A 26,070-nucleotide genomic window follows, 5' to 3' on the forward strand; every position below is an offset into this window, starting at 1 on the left:
GAAGGGAAGAAGGGAAAAGCCTTGGAACTATAGACTGGTGAGTCTCATGTCATTTGTAGGGAAATTGCTGGAGAAAATTCTTAGGCATAGAATATATGAGCATTTGGAAACACGTGGCCTAATCAGGGAGAGCCAGCATGGCTTTGTGCAGGGCAGGTCGTGTCTTACCAAATTGATTGAGATTTTTGACAAGGTGATGAGAGGGAATGATGAGGGTAGGGCAGTGGATATTGTCTACTATGGATTTTAGAAAGGCATTTGACTAAGTTCTGCATAGGAGCCTAACCAAGAAGATTAAAATGCATGTGGTCCCTGGTGAATTGGCTGTTTCAATTCAGAACATAGAAGACAAAGGCTAGTGGTTGAAGGGACTTAATAGTGGTGGTGGTCTGCAGGGATCTGTGCTGGGACCTCTGCCGTTTGTGATGTATATGAACGACCTGGATGAAAATGTAGATGGGTGGGTTAGTAAGATTGCAGATGATACTAAGAGTGGTGGAGTTGTGGATAGTGTAGAAGTAGGCAAGTGATATAGCACGATATAAACCAGTTACAGATATGGGCAGAGAAATGGCAAATGCAGTTTAATCCAGGAAAATGTGAGGTGTTTCACCTCAGTAGGGCAAATGCAAGGAGGCAGCACACTGTTAAGCACAAGATCCTGAACAGTGGTGCTGAGCAGAGATCCTGGGATTGAAGTTCATATCTCCCTGAAAGTGGCCACACAGGTCATAAGGTGGTTAAAAAGGCTTACAGAATGCTCGTTTTCTATTAGTTGTGGCATTGAGTTCAAAAGTCAGGAGGTTATTTTGCAACTTTATAAAACTCTGGTTAGGCCACATCTGGAGTATTGCAAACAGTTCTGGTTGTCCCACTATCGGGAGGATGTTGAGGCTTTGGCGAGGGTGCAGAAGAGGTTTACTAGGATGCTGCCTGGCTTAGAGGGCATGTGCTATTATGAGAGGCTGGATAAACTAGGGTTGTTTTCTCTGGAGCATCAAAAGCTGAGGGGAGATCTGATGGAGGTTTATAAGATTATGAGAGGCATAGATTGAGTAGACAGGGAGTATCTGTTTCCCAGGGTTGAAAGGTCTAATACCAGAGGGCATGCATTGAAGGTGAGAGGGGTAGGTTCAAAGGGAATGTGAGGAGTAAGTTTTTTTCTCAAAGAGTGGTGGATGCCTGGAATGTGCTGCCTGGTATGGTGGTGGTGGTGGCATATACATTGGAGGCTTTTAAGACATGTTTAGATAGGCACATAGATGTAAGGAAAATGGAGGGATATGGCCCTTGTGTAGATAGGAGGCATTAGTGTTTGGGTGTTTTTGATTTGCTTTTTAGCTGTTTCAGTACAACACTGTGGGTCAAATGGCCTGTTCCTCTACTGTACTGTTCAATATTATAAATCAGCTATGTTCTGAATGGCGGAGCAGACTTGATGGCCTGAATGGCCTAGTTCTGATCCCATGTCTTAAGGTCTCATCTCATTCCTAGTTTAATTAGTTCAACACAAACTTTTGGGCCGAATGGCCTGTCTGAACTCTGTACTGTTCCAGGTTGTAAATTAAACAGAGGCAGGATTTCTGTGCTGCCACGAGGCTGCCCTTGCTGTCTTCTCCAGCTTTGTACAGCTGCTTTCAATCTTGAGAGGTAACGCTGAGAGAGGGCTGTAAGCTACTCGTGGCATGTCTACGTATGTAATAACAATGCTGAGAACTGAAATATGCTAGAGATTGTTGCTAATACTGCTAACGGGGACTCATCTAGAGAAACTTTTACCTTTGTATTTCCTTAAGAAGTATTTTCAGCGTCTGTGGAGTGAAATGTGGGTGAAGCCTTTCGAAATGTGTTACCAGTCCAAAAAGGCTGATTGTGGATTATTTTCCTGGAGTTTCTCTTTGTTTCTGTTGCTCTGGATAGCCTTGCTCTTCCCCAGTCACCCTGAAGCTTTCCCTACATGGAAGATCGAGCTGGTAAGAGAGAGTTTTACAAAAATTTGGCCAGAGAAGTAAACTATTAATCTATTTACAGAAAGGAAGTGTTAATATTCCCTTTGGGGAGAACTATAACATCGATATTGAGGAATTATACAATTTGATTTAAAGTTTGTATAACTGCTTTGATATATTTAGGGTGTTACAGTAGCATAGTAGTGTGACACTACTACAATTCAGGGCACTTGGTGTTTGGAGTTCAATTCCGGCGCTGACTGTAAGGAGTTTGTACATTCTCCCCATGACCACGTGGGTTTCCTCCCACAGGCCAATGATATTCGAGGAGGTTAATTGGTCATTGTACATTGGCCTGTGATCAGGCTAATGTAAAATTTGTGGGTTGCTGGGTGATGCAGCTCATTTGGGAAGGTAGGCAGAGCTATCTTCTGGACTCGGCAGAGTCATAGATAGGCTGAATTGGAAAGGTGGGTATGGGTCCTGAGAGCATATTGAAGCAGCAAGTGGGAGTGAGGAATCACCCAATGTTTGGATGAGTTAAGCCCCTGGCCAGGTCAGGATGTCGGGGCTGGAGGTGAAGGATGGGTTGGTTCAGCTCACTACTCTGTGACGGTTACTCGGCCCTGCACTGAACGGGGGCCGTAGTTTTATGTCTGTGGATGCACTCATTTTTTGTTTGCATGACTTGTTTTCTTTTCCTCTCTCTCTACACATTGGGTGTTTGACTGCCTTCTTTTTTTAATGGGTTCTTTTGGATTTCTGTGTTTTGTGGCTGCCTGTAAGGAGACTAATCTCAAGGTTGTATATAGTATACATACTTTGATGTTAACTGCACTTTGAACTTGCTCAGGGTTGGTTCTGTGCAGTAGTGCTCTATGACAATATGACTATTTTAATGACCAGGATAAATCCCTCTCTGCTAAAAAGTTATGTAATTTTACACCATAAGACATAGGAGCAGAATTAGGCCATTCAGCCCATTGAGACTGCTACACCATTCCATCATGGCTGATTTATTATTCCTCTCAACCCCACTCTCCTGCCTTCTCCCTCTAACCTTTGATGCCCTAACTAATCACAAACCTATCAATCTCCACTTTAAATATATCCAATAACTTGACCTCCACAGCTGTTGGTGATAATAAATTCTACAGACTCACCACCCCTGGCTGAAGAAATTCCTCCTCATCTCTGTTCTGAAGTGCTGCTCTTCAATCTTGAGGCTCTGCCCTCTGATCCTATACTCCCCCAGTATTGGAAGAATTCTCTCCATGTCTACTCTATCTAGATCTTTCAATATTCGATAGGTTTCAATCCCACCTTATTCTCTAAACTTCAGTGAGTACAGGCCCAGAACCATCAAATGGTCCTCATACGTTAACCCTTTCATTCTAAGTACCATTCTCATGCATCTCCTCGGATCCTCTACAATGCTAACACATTCTTTATTGGGTGTGGCCTAAAACTGCTCATAATAACTCTCCAATATTCTCTGTGTCTTCCACAATGTTATTTCAATGACGAAGCCTAGACTCCGGAAATTACTTATCAATGAAATAGTGAGAAAATCCTAGGAGGAAAAAAATTACGGTGATTTTCAAGGTTGGACATTTTTGTTGTATTGAATTTTCCTTGATCACCCTTCTTAATTACAAACAGTTGGATTGAGAATCAATTATTATGCAAGAGGGTATCAGAATGTTTATTGCAGTACAGTCACCAGCCTCCCCTATATCGACTCTTGCTACATATCCCGCCGCCTGTGCAAAGCAACCAAAGTAATCAAAGACACCTCCCGCCTCGGCCTTTCTCTCCTCCCCACTCCCATTGCACAGAAGATACAAAGCCTTGGAAGCACACATTACCAGGCACAATGACAGCTTCTCTGCCACTGTTACAAAATTCTTGAATGGAATCTTGTATGATTGATCTCTCTGTCTACCTCCTCAAGGTCTTTGTACCTTATTTGTTTACCCGTTTTGCAAAAGAACATTGAGGTAGCACAGGGGGAGAAAGCAGTGACTTGCAGAGTATTTTGTTACAGTTGCCAAGCAAGTAAATCGTAGGTACAAAGCCATGATGAGGTCAGGAGTCCATCTTATTGTCCTGGGGAACTGTCTTATACTGTCCTTAAGCCTGGTGGTTTGTGCTTTCAGGCTTTTGTATCTTCAGTGTAATGGGAGACAGGTGACGACCATAAGAGTTGTGAAAAATGCAGCTCAGAACATCACAAATGCCAGCCTGCCCTCCGTGGATTCAGTCTACACATCTTGCTTGGTAAATTAGTTGACATAAACCAAAAGATTTCACCCACTCCAGAGATTCTCTCTTCTCCCCCCTCCCCATTGGGTAGAAGACACAAAAGCCTGAAAGCATGGACCACCAGGATCAAGGACAGCTTCTACCCCACTGCTATAAGACTACACTTGAACAATAAGATGGACTCTTGATTTCACAACTGACCACCCTATTTTCTTCCTACACTACACTTTTTCTTTACTCTGCATTTTGTTATGATTTTTTCTTTTGTACTACCGCAGGGTACCAATGTACGGATGGCAAACAAACAAAAGCTTTTCACTGAAATTCATAGAATCGTAGAGCAATACAGCACTGATACAAACCCTTCAGCCCATCCAGTCCGTACCAACCTGGTCGCCCAGCCAGCTCGTCTCAATTTCCAGCATTTTGCCCATATCCCTCCAGCCCCAAATCTCCTTACTCAGGTACAATGTATCTCAGCACGTGGGACAAGAATAAACCAGTTACCACTGATCCCCTTTCCCAGTTTGCCGGCACAGCTGGAAGAGTGGAGGAGACAGTGTGGAGGAGCTTGGAGATGAGACTAATTGTTGGTGTCAAGCTATGTACAGTTAACATTACCATAGCCAGCATCACGTTATGACTTTGGTTAATGACAGGTTTTGGATGCACAAGAATAACTCAAATTGCTGAGCAGAATTTCTCAAAGTTCAAAAGTTCAAAGTAAATTTATTATCAAAGTATGTATAGGTTACCATATAGTGTTACGTATTCAGGCAACAATAAATATATGAGTTTGGCAAGGGTTTCTTATAACAAACAACACGTTTATTAAACACAGAAAACAAACCCCCCAAAAGTAAACAAACACTACCGTAACCGGAAACAGCTGCTGAGCGGCAGCCCAAACAGTTCGTAAAGTGATATTCCAAAAACAGTTCTTTAAAGTGGTATTGCCAAAAGTTCGATATGCTCACAGTCCATTTAAAAGGAGAGACTTTATAAGACGATTTAGGTTCTCTTTCACGTCGCTTGCTTCGATCCCCGACGTCAAACTTCCCACGAAGAATTCACGAAACAGAACGGCTTAAAGGCACTGACCTTTCCTTCTCCACTACCTTCAATCCTTTCTAGTTAAACCTAGGGATTAACACGAAGATAGTCAATGAAATCCTTCCAAATAAGGATCAAACAAAGGTCACCCCCGTTTCACCGTAGAAAGCGATTCTCCTCGATCTTTAACTTCCAACTTCGAATCTTCACTCTCCACTAATTTCGAACTAACAGAATCATAAAAACCTGCTGGCAATGACCTCTTAAACTTTAGGCATTAAATAAAAACTTCATCCTTCAGCTAAACTGCGTCATCACTTCAAACACGCAGTGGCTTGAAGTCAACCTGGCAAATCCAGCCACAAACTGCCCCTCCTCACAGGGTGGGGTCTACCTTGTATAACCTGTAAAAAAAACCCATCACATGATCTCTACTGGCGGGAAAATGACGTCATTCCACCATCACAAGACCATCACCTCAAGTCCAGTACAGCTTCAACCCCAGTCACATGACAAGGGCTCCACTGTCATGTGTCACGAGTAGGTAACAATAGAAACATAGAAACAGAGAAAACTTACAGCTCAATACATGCCCTTCAGCCCACAATGATGAGCTGAACAAGTCCTTATCTTAGAAATTACCCAGGGTTACCCATAACCCTCTATTTTTCTGAGCTCCATGTACCTATCCAAGAGTCTCTTAAAAGACCCTATCGTATCTGCCTCCACCACTGTCACTGGCAGTCCATTCCACACACTCACCACTCTGCGTAAAAAATTTACCCTGACATCTCCTCTGTATCTACTTCCAGGCACCTTAAAACTGTGTCCTCTCATGTTAGCCATCTCAGCCCTAGGAAAAAGCCTCTGACTATTCACACGATCAGTGCCTCTCGTTATCTTATACACCTCTATCTGGTCACCTCGCATCCTCTGTTGCTCCAAGGAGAAAAGGCAGAGTTCACTCAACCTATTTTCATAAGGCATGCTCCCCAATCCAGGCAACACCCTTGTAAATCTCCTCTGCACCCTTTCTATGGCTTCCACATTCTTTCTATAGTGAGGCGACCAGAAAGGAGCACAGTACTCCAAGTGGGGTCTGACCTCTTGGTAACATTACCTCTCGGCTCTTAAACTCAATCCCAGGATTGATGAAGGCCAGTACACCATACGCCTTCTTAACCACAGAGTCACCCTGCGCAGCAGCTTTGAGTGTCCTATGGACTCGGACCCCAAGGTACCTCTGATCCTCCACACTGTCAAGAGACTTACCATTAATACTATATTCTGCCATCATATTTGACCTGCCAAAATGAACCACTTCACACTTATCTGGGTTGAATTCCATCTTCCACTTCTCAGCCCAGTTTTGCATCCTATCAATGTCCCGTTGTAACCTCTGACAGACCCTCCACACTATCCAATTAGGCTCATAAGGCACAGCCTGCCTCTGACAAGGCTATGCTGACTATTCCTAATGATATTATGTTTCTCCAAATGTTCATAAATCCTGCCTCTCAGGATCTTGGCCATCAGCTTACCAACTACTGAAGTAAGACTCACTGGTCTATAGTTTCCTGGGCTATCTCTACTCCCCTTCTTGAATCAGGGAACAAAATCCGGAACCTCTCCTGTCCCCATTGACGATGCAAAGATCATTGCCAGAGGTTCAGCAATCTCCTCCCTCACCTTCCTCGGTAACCCGGGGTACATCTCATCCGGTCCCAGTGACTTATCCAACTTGATGCTCTCCAAAAGCTCCAGCACATCCTCTTTCTTAATATCTACATGATCAAGCTTTTCATTCTGCTGTAAGTCATCCCTACAATCGCCAAGATCCTTTTCCGTAGTGAATACTGAAGCGACTTATTCCTTAAGTACCTCTGCTATCTCCTCTGGTTCCATACACTCTTTTCCAATGTCACACTTGATTGGTCCTATTCTCTCACGTCTTATCCTCTTGCTCCTTACATATTTTTAGAATGCCTTTGGGTTTTCCTTGACCCTGTCCGCCAAGTCCTTCTCATGGCCCCTTCTGGCTCTCCTAATTTCATTCTTAAGCTCCTTCCTGCTAGCCTTATAATCTTCTAGATCTCTATCATTACCTAGTTTTTTGAACCTTTTGTAAACTCTTTTCTTCTTGACTGGATTTACAACAACCTTTGTACACCACAGTTCCTGTATCCTACCATCCTTTTCCTGTCTCATTGGAACATACCTATGCAGAAATCCACGCAAATATCCCCTGAACATTTGCCACATTTCTTTCGTATGTTTCCCTGAGAACATGTTTCCAATTTATGCTTCCAAGTTCCTGCCTGATAGCTTCATATTTCCCCTTACTCCAATTAAACACTTTCCTAACTTGTCTGTTCCTATTCCTCTCTAATGCTATGGTAAAGGAGACAGAATTGTGATCACTATATCCAAAATGCTCTCCCACTGAGAGATCTGACACCTGACCAGGTTCATTTCCCAATACCAGATCAAGTTCAGCCTCTCCTCTCATAGGCTTATCTACATACTGTGTCAAGAAACCTTTCTAAACACACCTAACAAACTCCACCCCATCTAAACCCCTTGCTCGAGGGAGATGCCAATCGATAGTTGAGAAATTTCCCACCACAATAACCCTGTTATTATTATAATTTTCCAGAATCTGTCTCCCTATCTGCTCCTTGGTGTCCCTGTTACTAATGGGTGGTCTATAAAAAACACCCATTAGAGTTATCGACCCCTTCCTGTTCCTAACTTCTACCCACAAAGACTCTGTAGACAATCCCTCCATGACTTCCTCATTTCCTGCAGCCGTGACACTGTCTCTGATCAACAGTGTCATGCCCCCACCTCTTTTGCCTCCCTCCCTGTCCTTTCTGAAACATCTAAAGCCTAGCATTTGAAGTAACCAGTCCTGCCCCTGAGTCACTCAAGTCTCTGTAATAGCCACAACATCATGGCTACAAGTACTGACTCACGCTCTAAGCTCATTTGTTTAGTTCGTAATACTCCTTGCATTAAAATAGACTCATCTCAAATCATCGGTCTGAGCGTGTCCCTTCTCTATCACCTACCTATCCTCCCTCTCGCACCGTCTCAAAGCTTTCTCTATTTGTGAGCCAACTGCCTCTTCCTCCATCTCTTCAGTTCAGTTCCCAACCCCCAGCAATTCTAGTTTAAATTCTTCCTGATAGCCTTAGCAAACCTCCCCGCCAGGATATTGGCCCCCTGGGATTCAAGTGCAACCTGTCCTTTTTGTACAGGTCACTCCTTCTCCAAAAGAGGACCCAATGATCCAAAAATCTGAATCCCTACTTTCTGCTCCAATATCTCAGCCACACATTTGTCCTCTACCTCATTCTATTCCAGTACTCACTGTCGTGTGGCACAGGCAGTAATCCCGAGATTACTATCTTTGAGGTCCTGCTTCCCAACTTCTTTCCTAACTCTCTGTAGTCTAAAGATTAGCCTTATTTTTTCACATACACATCGAAATATCGAAATGTACAGTGAAATGTATCGTTTGCAGGAGGCAACTTGCAAGTGTTGCCATGCTTCCGGTGTCAACATACATGTCTACAATTTACTAACCCTAACCTGTATATCTTTGGAATGTGGGAGGAAACTGGAACTCCTGGACGAAACTCACACAGTCATGGGGAGAACCTGCAAATTCCTTGCAGACAGCAGCAGGAATTGAAAACCAATCTCTGATTGCTGTTACTGTGAAGTGTTGCATTGTCTGCTCTGCTACCGTGTTGCCGTATCTTGAGGTATGGTATCCTCAGATTCATTTTCATGTAGACAGTTCCAGTGAAAAAAGTAGAATAGAATTTATGAAAAAAATATTTATTAACAGGCAAAGACTGACAAACATCCAACATGCTAAAGAAGACAAAATATGCAAATAAATGAATAATACCAAAAACATGAGTTGTAAGTGTCCACGAAAGTAGGTCTGTAGGTCATCGAATCAGTTCAGAGCGGTGGTGAGAGAAGTTACCCACAGTTCAGGAGCCTGATGGCTGTAGGATAATGACAGTTCCTGGAGCTGGTAGTGAGGGACCTCAGACCTCTGTAGCTCCTCAACTCCACTGTTGATCACTTTGCAGACCAGGGTATTAATACTTTGATAAATATTGAGATAAGGATTAGATTTATTTGTCACATGTGCACAAAAACATTGAAACATCCAGGGAAATGTATCATATGCATTAACGAACACACAATTCGTAGTTTGCAAGTGCCAGCATGCTTCCAGCACCAACATAGCATGCCTAGAACTTACTAACCCTAACCCGTGCATCTTTGGAATGTGGGGGGACCAGAGCACCAGGAGGAACCACAGGGCCTAATGAAGATGGTGCTACATGTCAGTTTGCTTTTGAGTCCTCCCCATCTCCATGTTCCCCAGTGCTGGACATCTGGAGTTATTTATGTAGGAACTTAGGCAAGGTGGAGGAGATCCCACCAGCCAGAACATCAGGAGTCTGTCTAACTGCACCATCTCCATTACAGGAAGAAGGGAGAGCTGCACTGTGGAAATCGTACCAGATCCCAGCCTCAGCTGAAGAGATGCACAACATGTTTCTGCGACGCAGTAAGCGGTACGCCATTAATCCTTTGCTCCACAAGTGGGATCACTTCAACATCACCTACAAGTGAGTGGATCGTTGCAATGGGCAGACCTTACTTCAGGTACACTTCCTGGGCCAGCAGACCAAGTTGGCTGTCAAAAGCAGTGGGAAAATTCAAACACCATCTTTAATAGAAAAGTAAAATATGGCAGGAGCTGAAATTCAGAAGTGAAAATAGAGTACATTACAGAGCAAAAGTCTGAGGCACGTATATATAGCTCGGTGCCTAAGACTTTTGCACAGCACGCTATTTGTCAACATGGAGCAGAGAGTGAGTTTGGAAATCTGACAGGATCAAAGGATGTTGGGAATGGCGAGGGTGGAGCACATGGCAGGGGTGTGGGAGAGGTGGCAGAGAAGGAGTGCCGGGGTGGGTGGCACCAGTGCAGACACTTCCAGCCCTGAGACATCAGGCAGGGCCATTTAATTCCAAACAATTGCTTTATTGCTCATTACAGAATGGGTCTCTGGTGCTTCCCACTCCCTCCCCGCTTCTCCTTTTCTCAGCCTTGATTCCCCTCTCCCTTCACGCTCTCAGTCCAAAATAGAGACCCATATCAGTATCAGGCTTATTGTCACACACGGATGTCACAGTACTGTATCCTGACAATTCTCAGCAGGGCAGGCAGCACCTGTGGAGAGAAAAGCTAAGTTTACATTTCAGGATGCTACCCTTTCAAAATCAGAATCAGATTTATTATCACTGAATTATGCCATGTTAATGTGTTGTTTTGCAGCAGCTGTCAGTGCAATACATTAAAAATTACTGTAAATTACAATAATAACTAAACAAACAAATAAGTAAATAGTGCAACTGAAGAATAGTGGAATAATGGACAGTTCAGAAATCTGATAGTGGAGGAGAAGAAGCACTGAGTGTGGGAGTGTGGGTCTTCAGGCTCTGGTACCTCCATCTCTTGAAGTTGCCCTCCATGGTGGGGAGAGTTTTGCCAGTGATGGAGCTGGCTGAGTTGACCCTCATCAGTCTCTTGTGATCCTGGGCATTGGAGCCTCCGTAACAGGCTCGGAATACTCCCCACTGTACAACTGTACAATGTTAGCATTCATTTCACGAGGACTAGAATACAAAAGCAAGGATGTAATGCTGAGGCTTTATCAGGCATTGATCAGACCCCACGGAGTATCGTGAGCGGTTCTGGGCCCTTAACTGAGAAAAGAACGCGCTGGCATTGCAGAGGGTCCAGAGGAGGTTCACGGGAATTATCCCAGGAAAGAAAGGGTTAACATACAAGAAGCGTTTGATGGATCTGGGTCAGTGCTTGCTGGAGTTTAGAAGAATGAGGGGGATCACATTGAAGCCTATTGAATATTGAAAGGCCTAGATAGAGTGATGTGGAGAGGATGTTTCCTTCAGTGGGGGAGTCTAGGACCAGAAGGCACTGCCTCAGAACTGAGGGTGTCCATTTAGAATAGAGATGAGGAGAAGTTTTTTTTGGCCAGAGAGTGGTAAATCTGTGAAATTCATTGCCACAGACAGCTGTGCAGTCCATGTCAGTGGGTATATTTAAGGTGAAAGTTGATAGGTTCTTGATTAATTAGGTCATCAAAAGTTATAGGGAGAAGGAAGAAGAATGGGATTGAAAGGGATTAAATTGGCCGTGATGGAATGGTGGAGCAAACATGATGGGCTGAATGTCCTAATTCTGCTCTTATGTCTTATGGTCTTATGGTTTTCTTTGGTGTCATACCAAATCCCCTCAAACTCCTAATGAAGTATAGTCACTGGTGCGCCTTCTTCATAATTACAACAATACATTGGGTCCTTTGAGATGTTGATGCCCAAGAACTTGAAGCAGTTCACCTTTTCCACACCAATGCCCAGTGTTGCGCAGGGACAGGGAGCATCTTTACTACAGCTCAAACTGTTTTTCCACAACCCGAGTTAGAGTCACAAAACAGGAGCAATACAACACAGATATAGCTCACCCAGTCCATGCTGACCACAGTGCCCACCCAGCTAGTCCCAATTTCCTGCATTTGCCCCGTATCTCTCCAAACTCTGCCCTTCCATGTACCCATCCCATTGTCCCTGAAATGATACTATTGTACCTGTCTCAACCAATTCCCCAGGCAGCTCATTCCATATACTCACCACTCTGTGTATAAAAATCATTTGTGGATCTTTCTTCTGCCTGATAAGAAGGGGAGAAGAGAGAATGAACAGTTTCTTACCAGAAACTCATGAGAGACCTAAGTAAATCAGTTAGTGGGAAGCTTTCCCTGTAGCAGATGTATATAAAACTTGAAGGTACGGGTTTAGGTTAGGGGTTAAAATGTGAAGTCTGTACGTGCAGTCTCCACCCAGCTAACAGGAGTCACCAGCCACTCGTTTCCAACTCATCACCTGTACCTATTTAAACCCAGTTCTCATCCACAATCCTTGTTCACTCAAGCAAACCACCCACCCTCCACTGGTTGCTCCATGTCTTCAGTTATTATGCTGCCTTGTCATGTTTAGTTTCTGTTCTCTTTTGTTTTGAGGTGCCTCATGCCTTGTCGTTTTGCAGTTTATTATTAAAGGTTATTGCTCACCTCTAAATTGTCTCCACTGCTTGGCATTTGTGTGAACCAGCCAATGGCCCAGCAGAGTTTGCTTGCCTGAATGTTGTCGTCCATCAACATGAGCACAAAGTCCAGAGGCAGCAGGAAACCACTGACTGTGCTCACCACTCTCAACCAACTCTCCATCTCAATACAGTAACCTCACGCCAGTCAACTTCCTCCCTCGGAGCCCTGAATTCCAATGTCTGATCGCTTCGACTGAGCCCCAGCCTGATGTCACACCTTCCTCTCCCAGTACGTCTTACATTTCAAACTTCAGAGATCCCTGTATGTTACTGACTGAACCAAGATTGCCTTCATCGTTTCTCTCTTGACTGAGTGAGCTCTGACCTGGGCAATCGCTAACTGGGACAAAACCTGTTTGCAACCAATAGGAGGGTATCACCACTGAGATGCTCCGGGGTTTCAACCTTCTGGGAAGTGGAAGGAGGCAAATAATTGGATGCTTTGCCTGTGTCAAGCTCGGTGCTAGATTCCACCATGGAATTCAGAACCATCACGTTGGAGTGCGACTGGAATACACTACATCCAGGCCTTTTGGAGCACTTGAAAAATGTGCTGTCTACCCAGTAGATCTCCACCGACCTCAAAAGCAACACCTGGATGTTCAGTCCCGTTACACCTCCATTGCCCATCAGGAGGACCTTAAAGCTCTCTGCTTCTTTCTGGATAACAGACCCAACCTGTTCCCCTCCACCACCATGTCTGACAGAAATGGTCCTCCCTCTCAGTTTCTCTTTCAGCTTCTCCCACTTCCTTCAAACCAAAGGCATAGCCTTGGGCACTCACTCACATGGGTCCCAGTTATGCCTGACTTTTTGTTGGCTATGTGCAACAGTTTATGTTCCAGGGCAACACAGGTGTCACTCAGCAACTTTTCCTACACTACTTTGATGACTGCTTCCTGCACTCATGCTGAGCCCGTTGACTTCATCAACTTTTCCTCCAACTTCCACCCTGCCCTCAAATTTACCTGGCCCATTTCTGACACCTCCCTCCCCTTTCTCAATCTGTATCTACCTCTGGAGACAATTTATCTACTGATATCTTTTTATAAATCTTCTGATTCTCACAACTACCTGGACAATACCTCTTCCCACCCTGTCACTTGTAAAATGCCATTCCCTTCTCTCAATTCCTCTGTCTCAGATACATCTGCTCTTATGATGAATCTTTTCACTCTAGAACTAATGAGATGTCCTTCTTCCTCAAAGAAAGAGGCTTTCCTTCCTCCACCATCAACACTCCCCTCACCCGCATCTCTTCCATTTCACGCACATCTGCCCTCACCCCATCCTTCCGTCACCCCACCAGGGACAGGGTTCCTCTTGTCCTCACCTATCACCACACCAGCCTCTGCATCAGCACATAGTTCTCTGGACCTTACACCACACCATCTCCAGTGGGATCCCACCACCAAGCACATATTTCCACCCCCCCCACACTTTCTGCTTTGTGCAGGGATCGCTCCCTTGTCCATTTCCCCTCCCCACCGATCTCCTTCCTGGCACTTATCCTTGCAAGCAGGACAGGTGCTACACCTGCGACTACACCTCCTCCCACTACTATTCAGGGCCCCAAACAGTCCTTCCGGGTGAGGTAACACTTCACCTGTGAATCTGTTGGGGTGATTGACTGTATCTGGTGCTCCTGGTGTAGCCCCAATCAGTCCCCCGATACCCGTGGTCCCACATTGCTACAGATTTCAGCACATGTTTGCCTCCTATCAATGGGATCACAGTGATCATGGCAGTGATGGTCCAGCAGCCCACTTCACTACTCTCCCCAGACCTGCATCGGCTGCTGAGACATCAGAACTGGTTCTCCCACATGTAGTTTCCCCCAGGATATTGTGTTGGATTGAGACCCACAATGACCTCCTGCTTCTGGCGAGCTTTCTGCTCCCTCCTCCTTATCTCAGTGAATTTGTGCTCTGGCTATCATCCATAGATCAAAGGTCAGTCAGAAAGAGCCAATCAGGAAGTGGAGAAGTTTCCGTGATGTTTCACCGCCTCTAACCCTTCCACATGGAAGAAGTAGTTGCTGTGGGCTGAGCTGCCACAGGGAAGTCACCACATCTCTTCTGCCACAGGGTTGTCACCAAACTCATGATACTTCATGGCTACCAGTCCCCAACAGAGGAGCCGATGGTGGAGTTCTGGTCTAATGTTCATGGTTCACCATTTGATGGATTCAAGACACTGTGGACAGGGTGTGCAAAATCTGGTTGACTGGGAGAATATGGCCCAGGGGAGAGACTTTTGGTGCTGTCTGGTGACATCTTGGGTCCATTGCTCATCAAGAAGTTCCAGCATACCCATCTGGATCATCTTGGGTCATCAGGGGCCGGCTGTAGGAGGGATCCCGTCAGGCCTGCATATATAGGCTCCTCCTAGCTCACAGAAGTCATCTGCTACTCGTTCACAACGCATCACCTGCAGCCTATTTAAATCCAGCTCTCATCCACAGTCCTTGTTCACTCATACGAACCCCAGCAAGTTGCTCCTAGCCTTCAGTTACCTTGTTGTATCTGATCTCTCTTGTTTTGTGAATCCTCGTGGCTTGTCATTTTGCAGTTTATTATTAAAGTTATTGTTCACCACTAAATCATTTCTGCTGCTCAGCATCAAGCCTCCTCTACATTTCCTGACATAGCAAGCTTAGAAGGGCCTGTGGAAGAATTTCTTCACCCTGAACGCGATAAGATTGTCACACACAAAATATTAGAGCAACTCAGAAGATCAGGTTTGGAAAGATAGAATCAGGAAGCAGAGCCAGTTCCTCTTCGTTAAGAGTATCTATATCCAAAATGGTTACTAATAGTGAGAGCTTCGCTGGCACTTTAGTGCATTGGGAGATTCACCATTCATTTTGAGTAGGCACACACAAATTCCCAGGCAATAACAACTGTTATCTGACTCTTGAACAATTTTCTTGTGTGATAAGATGGATGCTTAATCTCACAATCTACCTGATCTAGTATCTTATTGTTTACCTGTACTGCATTTTCTCAGTAGCTGTCACACTTTATTCTGCATTGTTTACCTGACTGCACTGTGTAATGATTTGATCTGTATGAATGGTGTGTCGAACATGCCTTTCCCTGTACCTCGGCACTTACTGCCCGTTACGCCGCTGCATTTAGGGCAGAAATAAAGATGCTCCATCTCCGCTGATGTTCAGGGCTTCCTTCATCAAGTCAGTCGCTTGCTCTTGGTTTTCACTACTGTTGGTTATGCACGTCCCAGGTGGAGACTCAGGTACGGCCCCACTCAGATGTAGAATTTTTCATTGCTCTTTCCATAACAGTTTTGTTTGACCAGTCAGGGTTGCGAGCCCTGAGCGGAGCCCCTGAACCTGGAGGACCGGTGGACCACTCCCTAAGGGTAGTCTGGCCTCTGCCCTTTGACCTGTTTGACATGGGTAACCCTATTAAAAGCCAAAGCATAAAGACTTGACCCCATCGACATATCTCTCCAGGTCATTGAGGCATGCACACCTTCAAACCACGACAGGGTTGTGGTTCTCTTGGTGGGGTATTTTGGTACATGTGCCAATATTAAACTAATACCAATACCAAATATGCATTCCATATAGATGTTAACCTTCCCTGTTACCAACAATGCTAAAATGTAAAATAATCAATTCATTAGAAGATGGTGCAGGCACCTCCCATTGTCCTAATCCTGGATACTTACTCATAAGGCTTGTTGAACTCTGACCAGTCAAAGAGGGCTGGGCAAGGAAGTAATGCTGAGGCTTTATAAGGCATTGGTTAAACCTCACCTAGAGTATTGCGAGCAATTTTTGGGCCCCTTATCTAAGAAATGATGTGCTGGCATTGGATAGGAGGAGGTTCATAAGGATGATTCCAGCAATGAAAGGGTTAACAGATGAGGAGCATTTTATGGCTCTGTACCTGTATTCAGTAGAGTTAAGAATGAGGGGTTGATCTCATTGAAACTGATTGATGTCTCTTAGGAAGGTGGCATCCATCATAAAGGATTCCCATCACCCAGGACATCCCCTCTTCACACTGTTACCATTGGGAAGGAGGTACAGGACCCTGAAGGCACACACTCTGTTTCGGGAACAGCTTCTTCCCTGCTGCCATCTGATTTCTAAATGAACACTGAACCCATGAACACCACCTCACGACTTTTTTATTTCTGTTATTTTGCGCTACTTATTTTAACTTAACTATTTAATCGATATACATATATACATTTAATGTAACTCATTTTTTTCTCCGTATTTAGTTATCAAGTGTTTCATTATACTGCTGACATTAAGTTAATAAATTTCACAATGTATGCCAGTGATATTACATCTGATTCAGAATATTGAAAGGCCTAGGTTGAGTGGAGAATGTGGAGATGTGTCTCTACCAAAGGAGGAGCTCCTTCACTCTGCTAGCCTATAGGTCACTTTTGGGCAGCTGCTTAGCAATGTCCTGCAGCCATGGGATCAGGTACTGGATGGTTGTATGAGCAGCTGGTGTGTATCACAAGTCCTGGCTATGCAACCTTTGATGCCAGTAGACAATCTCTGAAGAGTATTGATAATGGCTGGGGTCACCTGTTTTGTAAAAACACTGTCCAGAAGAAGGCAATGGCAAGCTACTTATACAGAAAAAAATGCCAAGAACAATCATGGTTATGGTCTTCCGGAATTCAGTAGAATGAGAGGAGATCTTGTAGAAACATATAAAATTATGAAAGGGATAGATAAGATAGAGGAAGGAAAGTTGTTTCCACTGGTAAGTGAGACTAGAACTTGGGGACATAGCCTCAAGATTTGGGGGACTAGATTTAGGATGGAGATGGGGAGGAACTGCTTTTCTCAGAGAGTGGTGAATCTGTGGAATTCTCTGCCCAATGAAACAGTGGAGGCAACCTCAGTAAAAATATCTAAGACAAGGTTGGATAGATTTTTGCATTGTTGGGGAATTAAGGGTTATGGGGAAAAGTCAGGTAGATGGAGATGAGTCCATGGCCAAATCAGCCATGATGTTATTTGAATGGTGGAGCAGCTCAATGGGCCAGATGGCCTACTCCTGCTCCTATTTCTTGTGTTCTTATGTTCTTATGATAGAATGGCAGAGGAGACCCAATGGGCCGAATGGTCTAACACTTATAACCATATAACAATCACAGCACGGAAACAGGCCATCTCGGCCCTCCTAGTCTGTGCCGAACTCTTAATCTCACCTAGTCCCACCTACCCGCACTCAGCCCATAACCCTCCACTCCTTTCCTGTCCATATACCTATCCAATTTTACCTTAAATGACACAACTGAACTGGCCTCTACTACTTCTACAGGAAGCTCATTCCACACAGCTATCACTCTCTGAGTAAAGAAATACCCCCTCGTGTTTCCCTTAAACTTCTGCCCCCTAACTCTCAAATCATGTCCTCCCGTTTGAATCTCCCCTACTCTCAATGGAAACAGCCTATTCACGTCAACTCTATCTATCCCTCTCAAAATTTTAAATACCTCGATCAAAACCCCCCTCAATCTTCTACGCTCCAATGAATAGAGACCTAACTTGTTCAACCTTTCTCTGTAACTTAAGTGCTGAAACCCAGGTAACATCCTAGTAAATCGTCTCTGCACTCTCTCTAATTTATTGATATCTTTCCTATAATTCGGTGACCAGAACTGTACACAATATTCCAAATTTGGCCTTACCAATGCCTTGTACAATGCCTTCTCCTATGTGTTATAGTGATTTGGCCTTGAATCTGCTTATCACAACAGAGTCAGTCACTGAGCCAAACCACAGAGCAACAGGCTGTTTGGTCCATCAGGTCTATGCAGACAATCAACTACCCATCCATACAAACCCTCTTCTCCAACTGTGAGCCCATAGGTTGCACCTTAGTTCATGGTAATGCATATTGGCTGTTGTAAACTATTAGCTCAAATAAAGCAGTAAACTACCAAGTATGGATTTCTTTCACCTTGTGTTCCTTTAATTTAAATTTTGGTGACTTCTGCAGGGAGGAACCTTTCAGAAATAGCCATTTGATAACTAGACTAAATTTGAATGTTTCTACATTTATAGAATTCCCAATGACTGCACAAATAGACATTACAAGAAGGATCTTACTATTTTAGAAATCCAAATGGAGATGAAAGGAGAAAGGAATTATTATAACATTATAGAGATAAAAACTCAGTGGCCACTTTATTAGGTATAACTATACAGCTGCTTGTTAATGCAAATATCTAATCAACTAATCATGTGGCAGCAACTGAATGCATAAAAGCATGCAGACATGGTCAAAAGTTGTTGGTCAGACGTGGTCAGTTGTTCTGACAAATTATTAGAAGGGGGAAGAAATGTAACCTAACTGAGTTTGACCATGTCACATTTGATTGTTGGTGCCAGATGGGGTGGTTTGAGTACCTGAAAAGCTGCTGATCTCCTGAGCTTTTCACACAGAACAGTCTCTAGATTTTGCAAGGAATGGTGTTAAAAATGGAAAACATCCAGTGAGTGAAAGCACCTTGTTAATGAGAGAATGACTAGACTGGTTCAATCTGACAGGAAAATGAATAGGAACCCAAATACTGTAACCATGCATTAGAACAGGGTATGCAGAAGAACAGCTCTGATACACAACATGTCAAATCTTGAAGTGGATGGGCTACAGCAACGGAAGACTATGAGCCCAGGGGCCACTTTATTAGGTACAGGAAGTAGCTAATAATGTGGCAACTGTATGTATACTTATTGTAATTTATAGCAATTTGTAATGTACTGTATTGTTTCCACAAAAGAACATATTTCATGACATACGTCAATGATAACAAATCTGATTCTGATGTATAGTCCTGATAAAGGGTCTTGGCCCGAAACAATGACTGTTTACTTCCTTCCAAAGATGCTGCCTGACCTGTTGAGTTCCTCCAGCATTTCATGTGTGTTACTCAAGATTTCCAGCTTCTTCAAAATGGCTTGTGTTTGAAGATATATGAATAGTCACTATTGCCCAGAGTGAACAGGTTCATGGTGAAAGGGGGAGATCTGAGGGGTATCTTTATCATGCAGAGGGTGGAGGTTCTGTGGGATGTGTGGAAGGCCCTGCCATAAGATGTGGTGGAGACAGATACAATGTTGGACAAGAAAGGCATAGAGGGGTGTGACCTTAATACAGAAAAACGGTATTAATCTAGATAATTTGTAGACTCAAATACAATTATTTTCCCCAAGCAGTAAGTCCGATCAACACCTCCAACCCCCAAGCACAATTACTTTATCATTTCCTGTCAGAGACACTTCTGTGCTTAGCATCACTTTATGGACATACAAATCCAGGAATGAAAGGGTTACCATATGAGGAATGTCTGGCAGCTCTTGGGCTGAATTCCCTGGAGTTCAGGAGAATGAGGAGGGATCTCATAGAAATATTCTGGATGTTAAAAGACCTGAACAGGTTAGATATGGCAAAGATATTTCCCGTTGTAGGGGAGTCTAGGACAAGAGGGCATGACTTCATGATTGAAGGATGTCCATTTAGACCAGAGCTGGGGAGAAATTAATCAGAGGGTGGTAAATCTGTGGATTTTGTTGCCACAAGAGGCCGTGGAGGCCAGGTCATTGGGTGCATTTAAGGCAGCGATAGATAGGTTCTTGATTAGCCAGGGAATCAAAGGGTATGGGGAGAAAGCAGGGGAGTGGGAATGACTAGAAGAATTAGATCAGCCCATGATTGAATGGTGGAGCAGACTCGATGTGCTGAATGGCCTACTTCTGCTCCTATATCTATTGGTCTTATAGTCTTATAAGCTATCTTATGTATTTATAGTTATTATGTTTTTATTATTATTGTGTTCTTTATCTTATTATGTTTTGTTTGCTGCATTCAATCCAGAGTAACAATTACTTTAATTTCCATAAGACCATAACTTATAGGAGTGGAATTAGGCCATTTTCTTTTACTCTTGTGTACTGGAAATTACATTAAACAATCTTGATTCTTGAACTTTTTTGATCTTGAACAGGGTGAGACAAAGATTCTTTCTGTGCTGCTCTGTTCTATAAAGCAAATACGGAGACCAGAGTGAGCAGTCCATGAGAGGGAGAATATTTTATACAGGCAATCACAGAATCCCTTCCCTTTCTCCACAGGATTGTGAAATTTCCAAGCACCCTGAACAAAGATGACACCCGGAAAGCCATTGCAATCGCCTTTATAATGTGGAGTGACGTCTCACCTCTCACCTTTACTGAGGTCCCAACACAAAAGGATGCAGACATCAAAATTGGTAGGCACTGCTCTCCTTCCCCTTCCTTTTAGACTGAAGGACGTTGGAGCAGAATTAGGCCATTCAGCCTATTGAGTGTGCTCTGCCATCCCATCATGGCTGATTTCTTATCCCTCGCAACCCTGTTCTCCTGCCCTCTCTCTGTACCCTTTGTGACCTTGATTAATCAAGAACCTATCAACCTCAGTTTTAAATATACCCAATGACTTTACCTCCACAGTCATCTGTGGCAAAGAATTCAATGAATTCCACAAATTCACCACCCTCTGGCTAAAGTAATTCTTCTTCACTTCTGTTCTAAATCGATGTCCTTGTATTCTGAGTCAGTGTCCTCTGATCCTAGACTTCCACACTATAGGAAACATCCTCCTCATGTCCACTCTGTCTAGGCTTTTCAATATATGATAGGTTTACTCAGAACCTTTATGCAGAGACTTAATCATTTCCTTTTGATACAGGTGACCAGTCCATTAAGTATTTGTAGTCCCATTCCTCTCCCAACCTTCTTATATTCCCAGCAACTCTCCCATGTTTGAAATGTGATTTGTGATTCTTTAAGGTTGCGAACCAATATCAGAATCAGGTTTAATATCACCAATGACCAGGGTGTGTTGTGAAATTTGTTAACTTTGTGGCAGCAGTACAATGTAATTCACAATAGTAGAGAAAAAAACCGTATTATAGTATGAATATATATATTAAGTAGTTAAATTAAATACGCAATGCAAAAAAATATAAAAGTAGTGAGGATAGTATTCCTGGGTTGAATGTTCATTCAGAAATCAGATGGCAGAGAGGAAGAAGCTGTTCCTGAATCACTGAGTGTGTGCTTTCAGGTTTCTGTACCTCCTTCCTGATGGTAGCAATGAGAAGAGGGCATGTCCTGGATGGTGGGAGTCCTTAATGATGGATGTTGACATCATTGCTTGAAGATGTCCTGGATACTACGAAGGCTAGTGCCCATGATGGAGATGACTACTTTTATATCTCTCTGCAGTTTACCTTGATTCTGTACAGTAGCCCTCCATGCGAGATGGTGATTCAGCCAGTCAGAATGCTCTCCACAGTACATTTGTTTGGATGACATGCAAATCTCCTCAAACTCCTATTGAACGCCACTGTCTTGCCTTTTTTTGTAGCTGCATTGATATGTTGGGTCCAGGTTAGGCCCCCTGAGATACTGACACCCAGCAACTTGAAATTTCTTGCTCCTTCCACTTCTGGTCCCTCTTTGAGAACTGATGTGTATTCTTTCGTCTTACTCCTTCTGAAGTCCACAATCAGCTCTTTCGTCTTACTGACATGCAAGGTTGTTGCTGTGACACCACTCAACTAGCTGATATATCTCGCTCCCGTACACCCGCTCATCTCCATCTGAGATTCTGCCAACAATGGCTGTATTATTAGCAAATTTATAGATAACATTTGAGCTGTGCCTAGCCACACAGTCACGGGTGCAGAGAGAGTGGAGCAGTGGGCTAAGGACATATCCTGAGGTGTGATTGTCAGAGAGATGGGGATGTTATTTCCACTCAGCACAGATTGTGGTCTCCTGGTTAGGAAGTTGAGGATCCAATTTCAAGGATACCCCTCCTCCACCCCGCCATTTGCTACAACATACAAAAGCTGGAGGAACTCAGTGTCTGTGGAAGGAAATTGGCATTCGATGTTTCGGTCTGAGACCCTTCATGAGGACTCGAAGGAAAGAGGAGAGATAGAAAATTGAATGTAGAACATAGAACATTACAGCACAGCACAGGCCCCTCAGCTCATGATGTCGACTTTTAACCTGCATTTTCCTCAAACTCATGAAGCCCTCCAATTTTTCTACCACCCATTTCCCTATCTTTTATTGATTTAGACAGATGGGATGGGGCTGAACACCCCAATGAGGCCAACAATCCATCTATTTAACACAAGCCTAATCACAGGACAATTTACAAGGACTAATTTACCTCGTAACCTGTACGTTTTTGGATTGTGGGAGGAAAATGGAGCACCTGGATAAAACCTATACATTCATGAGAAGGGCTATCAAATCCTTACAGACAGTGCTGGAATTGATCTCTGAACTCTGATGCCCCAAGCTGCAGAAGTGTTGTCCTAAGCACGACGTTACCGTGGCTCCCAATCTAAGAGTTCCTGAAATGTATTTGCATCTACCAGCGCTCCTGACAGCTTGTGTGCGTAAAAAAAAAATTATTAGCTATTGAGAGATAACCAGTTAAAAAGCTACCTCCATTTGTTACATTATTTAATTTTTTTTTTGGATTGTGGGGATTGTTGGATTATCATCCACGCCTGATTGGGAGCTGCCTTCTTGAACTGTCTTGTGCTGTTTTCTTTTATTTGACCAGTGAATCCAGGAGCCGGGAGTAATATTCCAGCAGAGCAAAATCAAATTCCACCCATGGGAGATTGATTCCAAACTAGAAACAAAATCTAAAGCCATGGATTGCTTTAAAAATGCAGCTGTTTCAGAAGTGTCTGGCAAATCTCAAGAATAATAATTGTCGTTCTTATCCAGACTGACCTTGCCAAATTACAACCTAACAGATCTATATATAGTGCCTAAAGGAAGTATTCACCCTCCCAAAAATTTTCATGTTTTGTTGACTTACAATATTGAGTTTTTACGAAGATACTGACTCACCAGCAGTTGGACCTTCTGGATACCTGTGTATTTTTACGATACTGAATTGAAGCACCTTGACTGCACACAGGTCTCCAAAAACACATCTCCATTTAACTAATTATCTGACTTCTAAACCAATTGGCTGCACCAGTGATGATTTGGTGTGTCATATTAAAGGGGGTGCTTACTTATGCAATCAATTATTTTGAGTTTTATACCTGTAATTAATTAAGATCACTTTGTGGAGATCTGTTTTCACTTTGACATGAAAGTGTAGTTTTCTGTTGATCAGTATCAAAAAAATCAAATTAAATCCACTGTGATTCAAAGTTGTAAAACAATAAAACCTGAAAACTTCTAAGGTGGTGGGTGGGGTGGGGTGAATACTTTTTATAAGTACTGTAGAGATACAGTGCGTGACAGGTCCACCTAGCCCAATGGCCCAGTAACCCACCTATTTAACCTTAGCCTAACAGGACAATTTATACAATGACCAATTCACCTACTAACTGGGAGGAATCTGGAACACCTAGAGAAAAGCCATGTGGTTCATGGGGGGGGGGGGGGGGGGGTCCATAGAAGCCCTTTACAGACAGTGGTGGGACTTGAACTCCAAGCTCTGGAATGCTTTGAGCTGTAGTGTCGTGTTAACCATGTCGCTACTGTGGCAACTAACTTCACTTGCCGCACTATTATCTCATACGGCCATCACCCATCCTTTGCATCTTCTCACCTCCACAGAGTAGTACTTTACAGAGTCGTGGAGCAATGTGTGGGGGAAACAGGCATTTCAGCCCAACTCATCCATGTTGACCGGGTTCCTAACTGAGATAGTCCCATTCACCAAATTTGGGCTGTACCCCTCATAAACCTTCCTATCCATGACCATATTGGTGTACAATGGTATACAGGTGGATGATGCATTATATAGTGAGACTGTGAGGAAGGTGATTGTAATAAGCTTTTTGGGTTTTGTGCAGGGCACTGGAGGGTGTTTGGCTTCTAGTTTTTAGAGCACCTGATTTGGTTAATTGTTGTTTAATTAGAATCGATGATTGTTTAGAGTTCCTTGTGGTTTCTTGAGTGACTCGCTCTTTGTAATGCGGTCTCCTGGTGCTTTCTGTTTAAGTTTAATTTGATAGGCTTGGGGATTCCTTGTTACTAGGATTATTTAAGTGGTCACCTGATTAGCACGAGTTGCAGGGTCCTAGTTTTGAGAACGTTATGTCTCGCAGTGTCAATCAGCCAACTCACCAATGTTCTGTTGGAATTCTTATGAATAAACTCTGGTCACTGCCTTTTCATGGAGTCTGTCTTTCCTCTGCACTGGGTTCCGATATTATCAGCGCTCATCGGGACAAAGGTAGGGCAAAATTGTAGTCAGTGGGATGAGTTGAAGTGTAACTTGGGGACAAAATTGAAAAGGATGATGAATACAGGACTGAAGGTAATATAGTTGAAAACACGCAGTATATGGAATAGGTTAGATGATCTTGTATTGCAGGTAGAGATTGGCAAGTGAGATGTTGTGGGCATCACTGAGTCGTGGCTGAAAGAAGATCATAGGTGGGAGCTTAACATACAAAAACACATTGTATTGACAGGACAGTCAGGTAGGCAGAGGGGGTGGGTGGCACTATTGGTGAATAATGAAATTGAATCCTTAGAAAGAGGCGACATAGCATTGGAAGATGCAGAATCCTTGTGGGTAGAGTTAAGAAACTACAAGGGTAAGAAGACCCTGATGTGAGTTATATACAGGCCTCTGAATGATAGACAGGATGTAGGGTATAAATGACAATGGGAAGTAGGAAAGATATGTAATAAAGGCAATGTTACAATAGTCACAGGGATTTCAACATGCAGGTAGATTGGGGAAAATCAGGTTGGCTCTGGATCCCAGGATAGAATGCCTATGAGAATGCCTATGAGGTGGCCTTGTGATTGAACCCATTAGGGGATCAGCAATTCTGGATTGGGTGTTATGCAATGAGCTACATTTTATTAGGGAGCTTGAGCTAAACAAACCCTGTGGCAACAGTATTTGTAATGTGATAGAACTCCCCCTGCAGTTTCAGAGGGAGAAGGTAAAGTCAAATGTATCAGTGGAGTAACGGGAATTACAGAGGCATGGGAGGGTTGATTTTCAAAATTGTCTGGAAGGGAACACTAGCAAGGATGATGACAGAATAGCAATGGATGGAGTTTCTGGGGGCAATTAGAAAGGAGCAGGATAGATAAAACCCAAAGATGAAGAAGTATTCCAGGGGCAAGATGACACAACTGTGACTGACAAGGGAAGTCAAAGACAGCATTAAAGAAAAAGCGAGGGCAATATAATATAGCAGAAATTAATGAGAAGTTAGAGGATTGGGAAGCATTTAAAACACAGCTGAAGGCAATTAAAAAGCCACGAGGAGAGAAATGATGGAATATGAAGATAGGATATCCAATAATATAAAAGAAGATACATAAAGTTAATTTTTTAGATATATTAAGAGAAAAAGAGAGGTAAAACTCCTGGAAATGTCCCTGGAGAGTTAATAATGGGGGACAAAGAAATGGCAGAGGAACTTAATACTGTGAATATTTTGCATCTGTCTTCACTATGAAAGACACTTGTAGTATGCTAGAAATTCAAGAGTCATGCGGCAGAAGTGAGTGTAGTTGCTCTT

At 43.4% G+C, this 26,070-nt stretch overlaps 1 protein-coding gene across 3 annotated transcripts in view; it reads left to right on the forward strand.

Annotated features, from left to right (window-relative positions):
- The first annotated feature begins 269 nt into the window (after nt 1-269).
- Nucleotides 270-26,070, forward strand: part of mmp23bb (matrix metallopeptidase 23bb) — a 50,315-nt gene continuing 24,514 nt past the window's right edge. For 2 of the 3 annotated variants that reach the window (XM_059988284.1, XM_059988291.1), the window contains exons 1-3: nt 270-1,973; nt 9,783-9,925; nt 20,624-20,760. In XM_059988284.1, coding sequence (XP_059844267.1) covers nt 1,824-1,973; nt 9,783-9,925; nt 20,624-20,760 — 430 coding nt within the window. In that variant the 5' untranslated portion in view covers nt 270-1,823. Of the gene's footprint in view, nt 1,974-9,159; nt 9,963-20,623; nt 20,761-26,070 lie in introns of those variants that run through there. The other variant, XM_059988295.1, reaches the window with a different exon arrangement.

Source organism: Hypanus sabinus, chromosome 2, assembly GCF_030144855.1.
Source record: "Hypanus sabinus isolate sHypSab1 chromosome 2, sHypSab1.hap1, whole genome shotgun sequence".
Lineage (NCBI taxonomy): Eukaryota > Metazoa > Chordata > Chondrichthyes > Myliobatiformes > Dasyatidae > Hypanus > Hypanus sabinus.